Source organism: Bos taurus, chromosome 8 (genome assembly GCF_002263795.3).
Source record: "Bos taurus isolate L1 Dominette 01449 registration number 42190680 breed Hereford chromosome 8, ARS-UCD2.0, whole genome shotgun sequence".
Lineage (NCBI taxonomy): Eukaryota > Metazoa > Chordata > Mammalia > Artiodactyla > Bovidae > Bos > Bos taurus.
The window spans coordinates 4,595,525-4,609,912 of NC_037335.1; the positions used below are offsets into that span (position 1 = coordinate 4,595,525).

Consider the following 14,388-nt stretch of genomic DNA (forward strand, 5'->3'; position numbering starts at 1 on the left):
TGCATACAGGTTTTGCCATAGTCAAGTCAGATGGTCTGGTATTCTGATCTCTTTTAAGAATTTTCCAGTTTGTTGTGATCCACACAGTCAAAGGCTTTAGTATAGTCAATGAAGCAGAAATAGATGTTTTCTGGAATTCTCTTTATTTTTCTTGTGAATATTTAACTAAAATAATTTTTGAATTTATTTAGAATCACAGCCTCTATATTTTCCTTATTATGTAGTATAATGTAGTTTCAGTTATTTCCTTAGGCTCTACACAATGTTACTATTAACAGATGATAAAGTTAACTATTACTTTATTGATCAGACCTTTATTTATTACAAGGAATACATTTATTAATAAGAATATACCCCCCCCACCTCTTAGCTTCAGTTATGTTTTCTTTGCTAATCTTCCTTTCTCTTGCTGCTTTGATTCTAATTTACCTTTTTACCAGCAGTTTCATTATTTTCTTTGCATTTTTTCCACTCTTTGATGGTTTGATCTCAACTTCTTCTCTGTATACTTCACATGACATGAGGGTGCAATGTGATCATGTTGCCTTACTCTTTTAGAAGAGATAAAAAATGTTCAAGCCATGGAACTCTGACAGTCTGTGAAAATTATACAAAGAAGAATGCTAACAGGCCAAGTCAGATGCTTTTGACAGTAATGTTCCATTTAAAAATAAAAAGTTGTCACTTTCTGGGGAATTCACTGCATAGGAATTAAATCAAGCACTTCCCCTTAGAGGAGTGAGGATTGAAGGAGAGATAAGATGTAGAAATCTTATTGTATATGTTACACATACTTTCTGAACAAAACTTAGTCCTACTTATCATTAGACCTTAAGGATTAAGAAAATTTTATATTTGTAACTGTGTAGGTAAAACCAGTGTGCACCAGTGATGAATTAAGTTAAATAAGCTTTTAAATGGTTGGGATGTTGAGGCAAAATATTTCTTAACATAATTTCTCCTGTGTTGTCTGAAGACAATGAAGCTTTTTATGATAATTCAAAGAATAACTACATAATTAGGAAATACAGCCTCTCCCCAAGATCATATTAAAGCTGAAAAATGATAGAACACTAAGATTTCTTTATAAATGTGTCTCTTTTAGACATTTTGTTGTTTAGTTGCTAAGTTGTGTCCAACTCCTTGTGACCCCATGGACTGTAGCCCACCAGGCTACTCTGTTCATGGGATTCTCCAGGCAAGAATACTGGAGTGGGTTGCCATTTCCTTCTCCAGGGATCTTACTAACCCAGGGATCAAACCCACATCTCCTGAATTGGCAGGCGGATTCTTTACCACTGAAAAACATGGGAAGCATTTTAGACATAAGCAATTCTTAATTTCTTTCAGAGCAAATCCTTATCAACAACATCAATTCATGTATATAGATTTATATCAGCTCCACTTTATTTTTTTTTCTCTTTATAATAATTTATTTTTTTTCTTTTATTTTTAAATTTTATTTTATTTTAAAACTTTACATAATTGTATTAGTTTTGCCAAATATCAAAATGAATCCACCACAGGTATACATGTGTTCCCCATCCTAAACCCTCCTCCCTCCTCCCTCTCCATACCATCCCTCTGGGTCATCCCAGTGCACTAGCCCCAAGCATCCAGTATCATGCATCGAACCTAGACTGGCATCTCGTTCCATACATGATATTTTACATGTTTCAATGCCATTCTCCAAAATCTTCCCACCCTCTCCCTCTCCCACAGAGTCCATAAGACTGTTCTATACATCAGTGTCTCTTTTGCTGTCTCGTACACAGGGTTATTGTTACCATCTTTCTAAATTCCATATATATGCGTTAGTATACTGTATTGTTGTTTTCCTTCTGGCTTACTTCACTCTGTATAATAGGCTCCAGTTTCATCCACTTCGTGAGAACTGATTCAAATGTATTCTTTTTTAATGGCTGAGTAATACTCCATTGTGTATATGTACCATAGCTTTCTTATCCATTCATCTGCTGATGGACATCTAGGTTGCTTCCATGTCCTGGCTATTATAAACAGTGCTGCGATGAACACTGGGGTACACGTGTCTCTTTCCCTTCTGGTTTCCTCAGTGTGTATGCCCAGCAGTGGGATTGCTGGATCATAAGGCAGTTCTATTTCCAGTTTTTTAAGGAATCTCCACACTGTTCTCCATAGTGGCTGTACTAGTTTGCATTCCCACCAACAGTGTAAGAGGGTTCCCTTTTCTCCACACCCTCTCCAGCATTTATTATTTGTAGACTTTTGGATCGCAGCCATTCTGACTGGTGTGAAATGGTACCTCATAGTGGTTTTGATTTGCATTTCTCTGATAATGAGTGATGTTGAGCATCTTTTCATGTGTTTGTTAGCCATCTGTATGTCTTCTTTGGAGAAATGTCTATTTCTCCTAGAGGAGAACATAGGCAAAACACTCTCTGACATACATCACAGCAGGATCCTCTATGACCCACCTCCCAGAATATTGGAAATAAAAGCAAAAATAAACAAATGGGACCGAATTAACCTTAAAAGCTTTTGCACATCAAAGGAAACTATCAGCAAGGTGAAAAGACAGCCTTCGGAATGGGAGAAAATAATAGCAAATGAAGCAACTGACAAACAACTAATCTCAAAAATATACAAGCAACTCCTACAGCTCAACTCCAGAAAAATAAATGACCCAATCAAAAAATGGGCCAAAGAACTAAATAGACATTTCAGCTCCACTTTAAAGATCTGTGCTCAGAATGAATGTAAATACTTCTTGCTACTTAACTCCTTATAGCCTAAATCAAAATACAGGTAAGGTTTTTAATATAAAAAATACCCATATCTCTGGCAAGTATTCTTTTTAAAAATGAAGTTTCCATAATCAGACAATGGAGATGTAATGTTATTACCAACAATGAATGGTTATTATTAATATAAGTTTTTAGGTAACCAAGTCAGTTTTATTCTGTAACCCAATGTGTATAGTTTTAGTTTTCCCCAGCTGTGTACTCCTTTAACATTGTGGTAAGTGTTCTAGCTATTTTGCACTTCCAAATACGTGTTTAATTCAGCTCATCTCACTACATAAAACATCCCAATTACACACACAATAACATTGCCACCAGTAAGGAAGCAAGCACTCCCAAGATTTTAACTTGGATTACTTTATAGACTAGTGATCAGTTCCTTGAGAATGACCACTTAAAGATACCTCTTCCAATCCAAGATCATGCTCTGTTACTCCAATTATTTAGTTATTCATTAACTTCTTTCAGCGGTGTTTCCTATATTGCCAGTATGGGGAGCAACCTTGTGCATGTTTTGTTAGGTTTATTCCTAGGTAATTGATATTTTCATGTTATTTTAAAAAGTGTATTTCAACTTTGTTGTTAGTGCATTAAGAGTTGGTTCTATATTGACCTTCGTCAGTAAACACTGACCAAGTTACATCAGTTTTCATGGTTTTCCAGTGTTGTCTCTTTTTTCAGTATACATTCGTGTCATTTAAAGTGAATTAGTCTTTATTCTTCCTTTACAGTATTTACAGCTCTTATTTCTTCTTAAAGACATTTCTCTTGATTGCCCCAGGTAGATAGGATCAAGATTGCAGATTGAGTTGAGGTAAAAACACTTGACATTTTCCTGTTTTCAGCCTCGGTGTGGAAAGTGTTCTGCTTCACCAATAATGTATGATATTTGCCACATTGTTCTTGTGGTTACCCTTTGTTGCATATTTAAAGTCCCCTTCTGTTCCTAGATTACTGGAAATTTCCATTAGTGTTGAGTTTTATCAAATGATTTTTTTAAAATATTGAAATAATATGACCTATTCCTCAATGTGACTTATATTGATGAATTTGAATGTTAAGTCAACACTGTATTGCTGGAATAAATCCCAGTTGGTCATTATAAGCTGTCTTTTAAAATATTGGTAGATTCATTTTGCTAATCTTTTGTTAAGTTTTTTTTTTTTCATCTATATTCCTGAGAGACATAGATCTGATATTTTCCTTTCCTATAATACTCTTACCTGGTTTTGATATCAGGCTTATGCTGATACTCTAAAAAGATATTTTAGAGTCTCTCTTTTCTAAAAATATTCCTGTAAAGATGGCACTATTTTTCACTTTGACGTTTGGAAAAATAAATTCATCAGGGAATCCATGTAGGTCTGGAGTTTTCCTTTTCATTTTAATGTAATGCCCTCAAGGTCTATTCACATTGTCTCAAATAGAAGGATTTCCTTCTTTCTGATAGGTGAAGAATAACCTGTTGTAAATGCTAATCAAAATAAGTTGGCAGAGAAGACAAATGCTCAGTGATATCACTTTATATATCAATGTAAAAATCCTTAGTCCATAGAGAAAAAATGAAGTGGTGATAACGACTGGCTAGGGTTGAAGGAAGTGGAGAGATATTGGTCAAACAATACAAACTGTGAGTTGTAAGATGAGTAAGTTCTGGAATCTTTTGTCACCTAAATAGTCCATTTTATTATTTCATGTTTTTCCTTGGTTAGGTTTTGTGTTGTGCATTCCTACGAGGTTTTTAACTGTCACCCTAGAGATTCTAGTATGGATTATTGATTTATTGCACTCTAATTAGGACTTTTATCACTTTCAGAATAATTGAGAACCAACAATTCACCACCTTTCCACCCAAGCCTCCAACTCCGGCCATAACAAAACTTAGCTTGATTTCCTAGTCACACTTTACACTCTCAGGTCTCTGAACCACGCCTGTGACACTTCTGCCTGTTTACATTTTGCCTTCCTTACCTCTACGGAGAGGTCCCATATCACTGAGAGACATTCCTCATGCATTAATTAATTAAGTGCATTCATTCATCTCCCCATGTATTCATCTCACAGAAATGCTGTGGGGCAAGCCACGTGATCAGTACTGTACTAAGACTTATAGACTCATAGATAGCAAGACATTGTCCATCCCCCCAGGAACTCATGGACGATCACCCTTCTTTTTTAACCACAATGATCTGCTTTTTTAAAATGTTTCTGTTAAACATGATATCATAGGTAATAACTCTGATGTTCATCATTTAATCCCCAGCCCCTGTCTCAGAGAAGTTGCTTAATATGTGGTTTTGAATAAATACATAAGTATCTTTATTTCTCCCCTGGTGGCTCAGATGGTAAAGAATCTGCCTGCAATGCAGGAGACGCGGGTTCAATCCCTGGGTCGGGAAGATCCCCTGGAGGAGGAAATGGCAATCCACTCTAGTATTCTTGCCTGGGAAATCCCATGCACAGGGGAGCCTGGTAGGCTGTACAGTCCATGGGGTCAAAAAGAGTCAGATATGACTGAGTGACAAACACTTATACTTTCACGTTCAATGAACCCAAATTTTATCACTTCCTTATCTGTATAAGGCTCAAAAATGTTTATTAGGTTATCTGCTATGTGGCAGGCACTCTTCCAGGTCCTGGGGATATTTGGGGACACAAAAGAAAGGCCCTACTTGCATGAAGCTTCTATCCCAATTGGAAGATTGCTGATTAACAGGCAAAAACATAAATGTAGAATAGCAAGCTATATATAGCTTATATATATATAAAAGCAGATTTGGGATCTAGAGAGGGTGTGGAGTGCTGTGTATGATGGTTTAAGATGTATTGATTATGAAAAACCTCTCCAAAAAATTAAATTTTATCAAAGGCTTGATTATCAAAGGCTTGATTTATCAAAGGCTAGATTTTTTAATGAATTTTTATTGGAGTTTAGTTGCTTTATAATATTGTCTTATTTTCCACTGTACAGCAGAATGAATCAGCTGTTTGTAAACATGTATTCCCCCCTTCCTTTTGTGCTTCCCATTCAGGTCACCACAGAGCACCTAGTTTCCTGTGCTATATACACAGTAGGTTCTCATTAGTTATCTATTTTATACACAGTATCAATAGTGTATATATGTCAATCCCAATCTCCCAACTCACCCCACCCCACCCTTTCCCTCTCACTGTCCATGTATTTCTTCTCTACATCAGTATCTTTATTTCTGCTTTGCAAATAGCATCATTTGTACCATCATTTTCTAGATTCCACATATATGTGTTAATAGACAATTTTTTTTTTTTTTTTTTGGTCTTTCTGACTTCACTTGGTATGACAGTTTCTAGGCCCATCGGTGTCTCTGTAAATGGCACTATCTTGTTCTTTTTTCTGGGTGAGTATTATCCCATTGTATATGTGTACTACATACATCTTTATCCATTCATCTGTCAATGGGCATTTAGGTTCTTTCCATATCTTGACTATTTTAAATAGTGTTGATATGAACATTGGGAAGCCTATCTTTTCAAATTAGAGTTTTTCTCTTTTCAGATCTATGGCCAGAAGTGGGATTGCTAGGTCATATGGCAATTCTGGAGAAGGCAATGGCAACCCATTCCAGTACTCTTGCCTGGAAAATCCCATGGATGGAGGAACCTGTTAGGCTGCAGTCCGTGGGGTCACTAAGAGTCCGACTAAGTGACTTCACTTTCACTTTTCACTTTCATGCATTGGAAAAGGAAATGGCAACCCACTCCAGTGTTCTTGCCTGGAGAATCCCAAGGACAGTGGAGCCTGGTGGGCTGCCGTCTATGGGGTTGCACAGAGGTGTACACGACTGAAGCACTTAGTGACAGCAGCAGCATGGCAATTCTATTTTTACTTTTATATGGCATTTTAAAGCAAGAAAGAAAATGACAAATTATTCATTAAATATCAATCCTATAACACCTAGCCATTTGTTTAATGATAAAGTGATGTTTTCCTCACATCTCATACCAGAACAAGTTCCAGATGGTTCAAAAATTTTAATGAATAAAACAAAACAAAATGTTAGTAAAACTGAATTCATGAATGAATTTTTAAAATAATAGTACAGTAGGACCTGATTTATCTATAAATGTAATGTGTAAATAAGAAACAATGTAAAAAAATTAAAATAATCTGGATGGAAAAAAATCTTAGATTTATCTTGATCCACTCGGATAATCCTTTGTAATTGATGCATTAAGCCATTGACATTCACAGTGATTACTGATATAGTTTTCATTAATCTCTACCTTATTCATTGCTGTTTTCTGTTTGTCGTCCTTGTTCCTTGTTTGTCTTATACTTCTCTGTCTTTTGTGCTTTGAACTGAGCATTTTATATGATACCATTTTTCTCCACTTCTTAGTATACCAGTTATGCTTCTTTTTTTTTCAACTAAAGAAATTTATTTACTTTTTTTCTAGGTACATAGATGACAAAGTTATAAACAAGTTTTGATACATAAGAAAAGCCTTCTGTCCAACTCTTTTTGCTAAATGAATCATCACAATAATTTTTACAATTTTTAAAACACTACACAGCTTTCTTGGGCTGAAGTGATCACAAGAACATATTGATACTGGTATATTCCAGCTACTTACTTCTGAACTGTGGTGTTGGAGGACTCTTGAGAGTCCCTTGGACAACAAGGAGATCCAATCAGTCCATCCTAAAGGAAACCAGTCCTGAATATTCATTGGGAAGACTGATGATGAAGCTGAAACTCTAATACTTTGGCCACCTGATGTGAAGAACTGACTCATTTGAAAAGACCTGGATGCTGGGAAAGGTTGAAGGCAGGAGGAAAAGGGGATGACAGAGGATGAGATGGTTGGATGGCATCACTGACTCAGTGGACATGAGTTTGAGTAAACTCTGGGAGTTGGTGATGGACAGGGAGGCCTAGTGTGCTGCAGTCCTTGGGGTCACAAAAAGTCAGACACAACTGAGTGACTTAACTGAACTGAGCTGAACATTGTTTAAAAACATCAATGGAGAAAAGTGTTATTTAAATATCAATTTCATATACAGAAAGTACAATGTTGTTAACTCACTTGACAGTTTCTTGTTTCTCTATCAATTTAAAATTGAGATAACATGGACTCAGACAGCTGTGCTTCTTTGTAACTTTTTTTAGTGATTGCCCTAAAGTTTGCAGGACATTTACAGCTAATGCAACTCCACTTATAAATAAAACTACAGCATTTTAACTGGAGTGTTATGCTTTAAAATCATAAAATGATCCTAATTTTTAATTCCTTCCTTCTATGTCTTGTATCATTGCTATCCTGTGTTCCACTTTTCATAAGCATATGTGTGTCTATATAATGAACACAGAAATAATATAATATATAAACATATATAATCTATTACATTGTTAATATTCTACTTTGAACCAACTTCTATTAAGAATAAGAAAAATGAAAAGGCTTTATTTTTTATTTTACCTTCCTTTATTCTTTCTTCAAAGCTCTTGTTTTATGTAGATCCACATTTATAACCTATATCATTGTCCTTCTCCTTATGGAACTTTTTAATGTTTCTCACAAGGCAGGTCTAATAGAAACAAATTCCTTTCATTTTTGTTTGTCTGAGATGGCCTTTATTTCTCCTTCACTTTTGAAGGGTGGTTTCACAGAGGATGGAGTTCTAGGTGGGTAGGTTTTTTTTTTTTTTGCTCAGTTCTTTAATTGTCAATATAATATTTCACTCCACTCTCTTCTCGCTTCTGTGGCTTCTGGAGAGAAGTTGGATAAAATTTTATTTTTGTTCCTCTATAGGTTACAAAACTGTTCCTCTTGTTTTCTTTCAAATTTTTTTCTTTACTTTTGATTTTCTTCATTTTGAAAATAATATGCTTCAGTGTAGTGTTTTGGTAGTTGGCCTGTAAGGTGTACCCTGATCTTCAGGGATTTGTGGTTTGGAGTCTGACATTCATTTGGGGAAATTCTCTGTCATTGTCTTTTCAGATATTATCAGGTATCAATTTTCTGTGCTGTAGCCTGCCAGGTTCCTCTGTCCATGGGATTCTCCAGGCAAGAATAATGGAGTGGGTTGTCATTTCTTCCTCCAAGGAATCTTGCTCACCCAGGGATCAAACCTGCGTCTCCATGTCTCCTGCATGAGCAGGTGTGCTCTTTACCACTGAGCCACCTGGGAAGCCCTCCCATTGGGTTTATGTTACACCTTCTGTAGTAATACCACAGTATTTGGATATTCTATTCCTCAAGTTTTTGTTCTGTTCGCTCTTTGGATTTTGATGTTTCTATTGTTAAATCCTCTGGCTCAAAGGATCTTTCCTCAGCTGTACTCATCTACGAGGAATCCCTCAAAAGCATTCTTAATTTCTGTTAAGTTTTTTCTTTTTTTATCACTAGCGTCTATATTTTGTTCTTTCATAGAATTCCTAGCTCTCTGTTTATATGGCCCATCTGTTCTTGCATGCTGTCTACTTTGTCCATTAAATCCTTAGCATATTAATCATAGTTGTTTTCAACTCCTGGCCTGATCATTCCACAATTCTTGCTGTGTCTCATTCTGATGCTTGTTGTTCAATCACTGAGTCATATCTAGCTCTTTGCAACCCCATGGACTGCACAGCACTCCAGGCTTCCATGTCCTCCACTGTCTCCCAGAGTTTGCTCAAATTCATATCCATTGAGTCAGTGATGCCATCCAACCATCTCATCCTCCACTGCCTCCTCCTCCTGCCTACAATCTTTCCTAGCATCAGTATTTTTTCTAATGAGTTATCTCTTCCGATCAGATGGCCAAAGTATTGGAGCTTCAGCTTCAGCATCAGTCCTTCCAATGAATATTCAGGGTTCTTTCCTTTAGGATTAACTATTTTTATCTCTGATGAAACATGGTCCACTGGAATAGGGAATGTCAAACCATTTCAGTATTCTTACCTCGAGAAGCTCAATTCTGATGCTTACTTTCTTCATATTGTGACTTTTTTTTTTGCCTTTTTGACATCCCCTGTGATTTTTCGTTTTCCTTGAAAGCTGGACATGATGTACTTGGTAAAAGAAACTGCTGTAAACACGCCTTTCATGATGTGATGTAGAGGTGTGTGGGAGGGCATTCAGGATTTTCCTCCCCACTTTGGTTGGGCAGGATGGTTACCATGGCTCAAGTCAGGAATTTCCTTCTCTTAGGTCCATTATGCTCAGCAGGATACACCTGAGCAGGTGAGCTCTGTTAACTAGGTTCCGCAGAGGGCAGGCCTTGTTGATGGGAAGAACCAGGTGTATTTCAAAATGGTTTCTTCTATCTTCCTCCTGCCAAGAACACAAGAGAATTTTTCTCTGGTATCTACTCTGGGAGCTTTGTTGAGCTCCTGGAGATAAATGTCACAATAAAATTGGAGCCTCTCTATGACTGAATCCTCGGAGACCTTTTACCTCTCAGGCTTGCCTGCTCTGAGTCTCCAGCAATTTGTCAATTACAGTTCAGATTTCTTACCCTGGACAACTGGTTCCTGGCATTTCTGCTCATGAGTCTTCCTCTGGTAAGCCTGGGCTCCTGCTTCCCCATCTGTCTCTCCTCTCCTGTGTCTACTCCTCTCTTCTGCATCCATAAAGTGTTGTTGAGTCTGTTCAGCTTTTTATCTGCTGTTAGTACAGAAAGGAACTTTCCAAGTTCCTTCCAGGCTGAACCAGAAAACAGAAGCCTTAGATTTAAATGAAATAAACCTAGAAAATATTTACAACATGGGTTCTTAAAAAAGCTTTAGCAAACATAATATGTAAATTGCTCTTAAATGCAGATTGTCTTGTAAAAATCTCTGAAAATCTGTTTTAAAATGTAAGAAATACAGATGATAAATATATGTAAATTAATTTTGTTATTACTCAAGAGAAGGGAAATTAAAGTTTGAATAATCTGTATTTTTACCAGCAAATTTCAAAATATTCTGTAATGCTTCTGGGGATGTTAGAAAACTATCTACTAACTCTAAAGATATTCTGGAAACTTTATTTGCAAGAATTATCCTCCCTCTTCCAAGTATACATACCTAGGAATCTTAAGCAAGCAAATATGTTTATTAAGATTGTTTACAATATAGAATGGAGAAGGCACTGGCAACCCACTCCAGTACTCTTGCCTGGAGAATCCCATGGCCAGAGGAGCCTGGTAGGCTGCAGTCCATGGGGTTGCTAAGAGTCGGACATGACTGAGCAACTTCATTTTCACTTTTCACTTTCATGCATTGGAGAAGGAAATGGCAACCCACTCCAGTATTCTTTTTTTTTTTTTTTTTAATTTAAATTTACTTAGTTTAATTGGAGGCTAATTACTTCACAATATTGTATTGGTTTTACCATACATCCATATGAATCCACCATGGGTGTACACGTGTTCCTCATCCTGAACCCCACTCCCACCTCCCTCCCTGTACCATCCCTCTGGTTCATCTACTCCAGTATTCTTGCCTGGAGAATCCCAGGGATGGTGGAGTCTGGTGGGCTGCCATCTATGGGGCTGCACAGAATCCGACACGACTGAAGAGACTTAGCAGCAGCAACAATATAGAAAGTTGAAAATAACCTAGAAATATATTTTGACCAAATACTATAAATTGGAAGGCTATGGAATAATGTCAACCATCAGAAGTAAATGAAGTATTGCCTTTTTTTAAATTCAATTATGTTTGATAAAATCAAATTATAAGGCAGTATGTATATTATCAGTATATATGTCTTCATAGAAATGTTTAAGCTCTTAGCTGTGGTTTTTGCTGAGAGGTGAGATTGTACTTCTGTGTTGCTTATTTTTATTATGAGTATGTTTCATTTCTCTAAATGAAATAAAATAATGATTTGATAAAATCTTGGTGCTGGAGCATTCTCTGGAGCATAATAACAAGAGAGACTAAAGAAACACATTCACATCCTATTATCTGCTCTAGAAGTGGAAATGGTTTTTAGGCAGACACTTATCCCTTTTTCTTTTCTCCTGATAGGGAAAGGTGAACACGGAAAACCTTACCCCCTCACTGAGGAGGACCACGACGACTCAGCTTACAGGGAAAATGGTTTCAATATTTTTGTCAGCAACAACATTGCTCTAGAGAGGTCCCTGCCAGACATCCGGCACGCCAAGTGAGTGTCCACTCGCCCATGTGCAGGGTGGTGTCCCTTGTCTCTTTTGATTCATTATGTTTCGTGTATATAATCGTGAGTTATACAATTAAAAACTTTACCTATTAATTTTATAGAAGCCATTTATATTCCATTATTTTATATATACTTTTGGGTTTGGGGGGTTTTATTGAGGTATAGATAACTTACAATGTTGTGTTAGCTTCAGTGACTGAATTACTTTGCTGTGGCATCATCGACTCAATGGAATTGAATTTGAGCAAACTCCAGGAGACAGTGAATGACAGGGAAGCCTAATGTGCTGTAGTCCATGGAGTCCAAAAAGAGTCAGACATTACTCAGCGACTGAACAACAAATGGTCTGTATTTACACGTATAGCTTCAGATGGATAGCATATATGTATATGACAAATTACTTTGCTATACATCTATATATATACATTTATTTATCTGTATACTATTTTTCAGATTCTTTTTCTTAATGAAACTTATAGTTACCAAAGGGGAAAGGGTGTGGAGAGATAAATTAGGAGTTGGTGCTATATCCATTACTATATATAAAACAGACAACCAACATAATCTTCGGTATTTTTTATTTAACCTGAAACAGCCTCTAAAATTCCAAAAGATTAACTCTTGATGCTCAGAAGCTTAATACCCATTTTCATTATTGAGTTGGTGGTATGATCTCCGTTTACATTGAAATGCTCTCAGATGACATCTGTCCCTTTGCCTTTGATCACATAGGGTATGATGTGTACATTTTCCTTAGTGATTAGTGCTGTTAGAATTGCCTACTGGTGCATGCCTTGGACTGGCTGCCTTCTCATGTCAGCCGTTATCAGTGCCATTATCGTTACATTTTCTATAGAAAATGCCTGAAGTGAACACATCCATCATCTCGAGGGAATGGTTGGTTACTCCCGTCACTTAGGAATTGCTTGTGGCTTGTCAGTTGACAGTGCATTCAGCTTTTACTGAATTGAAGCTAAATATTAGAGTCTCAGTGGAAACAAGGAGACTATTACCTACAGTTGGAGGAAAGCCTTCTCTCTGTCCACCCTTGGCTAATCCTGACCTTGCTTAGCGTACCTTTTTTCTAGTCTGTTACAATTTTCTTGTTTAGCATATGCAATGCCCAAAGTATGCCAAGAACATGACTGTGATCAGAATTTGGAGCAGTGGTGTTGTCCTGCATACTTGATAAATCTATCCAACTAATATATTGACCTCAGCATTTTGTTCTCCTTTAGAAACACTGGTGTGAAAGAAAAAAAAATCAGAGAAGATTAAGGGCATCCTTAAGACTAGGACTCTAAATTAAACCAATAACGTACATTAAATAAAGCTGTGTGCAAAAGCAGTTAGCCCTTTAGGAACAAAAAATCAGTGAATTCTGGTTTGGACAACTGTTTGTTAGTTGCTTTGCTATATTCTGTCTTTATTGATTTTATTTTAAAATATAAAAACTTAACAGTTTTCTCCTTCAGTTTTATGTGAAATTGCATTTTCTAATATGGTTAACCAAAGGATTCATGTGAAGAAAAAATTAATTTTCCCCTAAACTGAATGCTTTCTGTACTGTCTAGGCCTTCTATCTAGCAAAATTATTCCCTTGTCACCTGAAATTATCTATGGTAATTTCTACTGACCAAGAATGTTTCTAGTTATGAGAAATTTTAATACCTAATTGCCCACCATCAAAGATGCATTAAATTGCATTGTTGGCATAATATCCTCAGAGCATAATTTCCATCCACCTCCTCCCCCGCCCCCACACTTCCAATCTTTTTATGTTTATGCAAGTGGAAAGATTTGCAGATGGAAACAGTGTAGGAAATCATTGAAGTCAAAAGAAGGTTGATATTCCCATTCTTTGCATAGAGTGTATTTTTAGGGTAACTACTACCTTTTCAGAAGAGACATTCCTAGGCAATAATGGAAAAGAAAATGGAAAAATGGAAAACAAGACATTTTGAAAATTTTATCAGAACTACTATGTTTACAGTATTGGAAGGTGTTTTTTAAATGTTAGGGATGAAGAATGTCGCTAAAACATGGTATGTGACGGTATTCTTATTTCCTGAGGCTTGAATGTCTAATAGGACAGTAATCTAGTAAAATAATAACAAAAAGGGAAAACAAACTATCTTAACAGAAGATTGCAGAAGCATGCCAGGCAAACGTTAAGAGTGAGATACAGGAGAGCTCATCTCCTTGCTCAGTCCTGTGCATGGCTCTCACCTAGGCAGGAGGGGAGGTGAAATGCCGCCTCTGGTTTTGTCAAGGTACCACCTGCTGGAATCTGGAAACCAAACAAAGTCTTACAGGGATCCCACTGTTTAAAGTCCTGTGCTTTTGACCTTGGCTATGCTTCTCAAAATATAGGCACAGATAACTACAAGAGCATGCGACGCAACTCTATCCTTGAAAATGGGAAAGCAGCTGGACACAGATTCCAGTGTTTTCAATTTAACAAAGCTAC

At 36.7% G+C, this 14,388-nt stretch overlaps 1 protein-coding gene across 1 annotated transcript in view; it reads left to right on the plus strand.

Annotated features, from left to right (window-relative positions):
* GALNTL6 (polypeptide N-acetylgalactosaminyltransferase like 6) overlaps window positions 1-14,388 on the plus strand; it is a 1,542,469-nt gene that overhangs the window by 655,433 nt on the left and 872,648 nt on the right. The window contains exon 3 of the mRNA NM_001191298.2: window positions 11,765-11,903. Within this exon, the coding sequence (NP_001178227.1) occupies window positions 11,765-11,903 (139 nt within the window). The remainder of the gene's footprint in view (window positions 1-11,764; window positions 11,904-14,388) is intronic.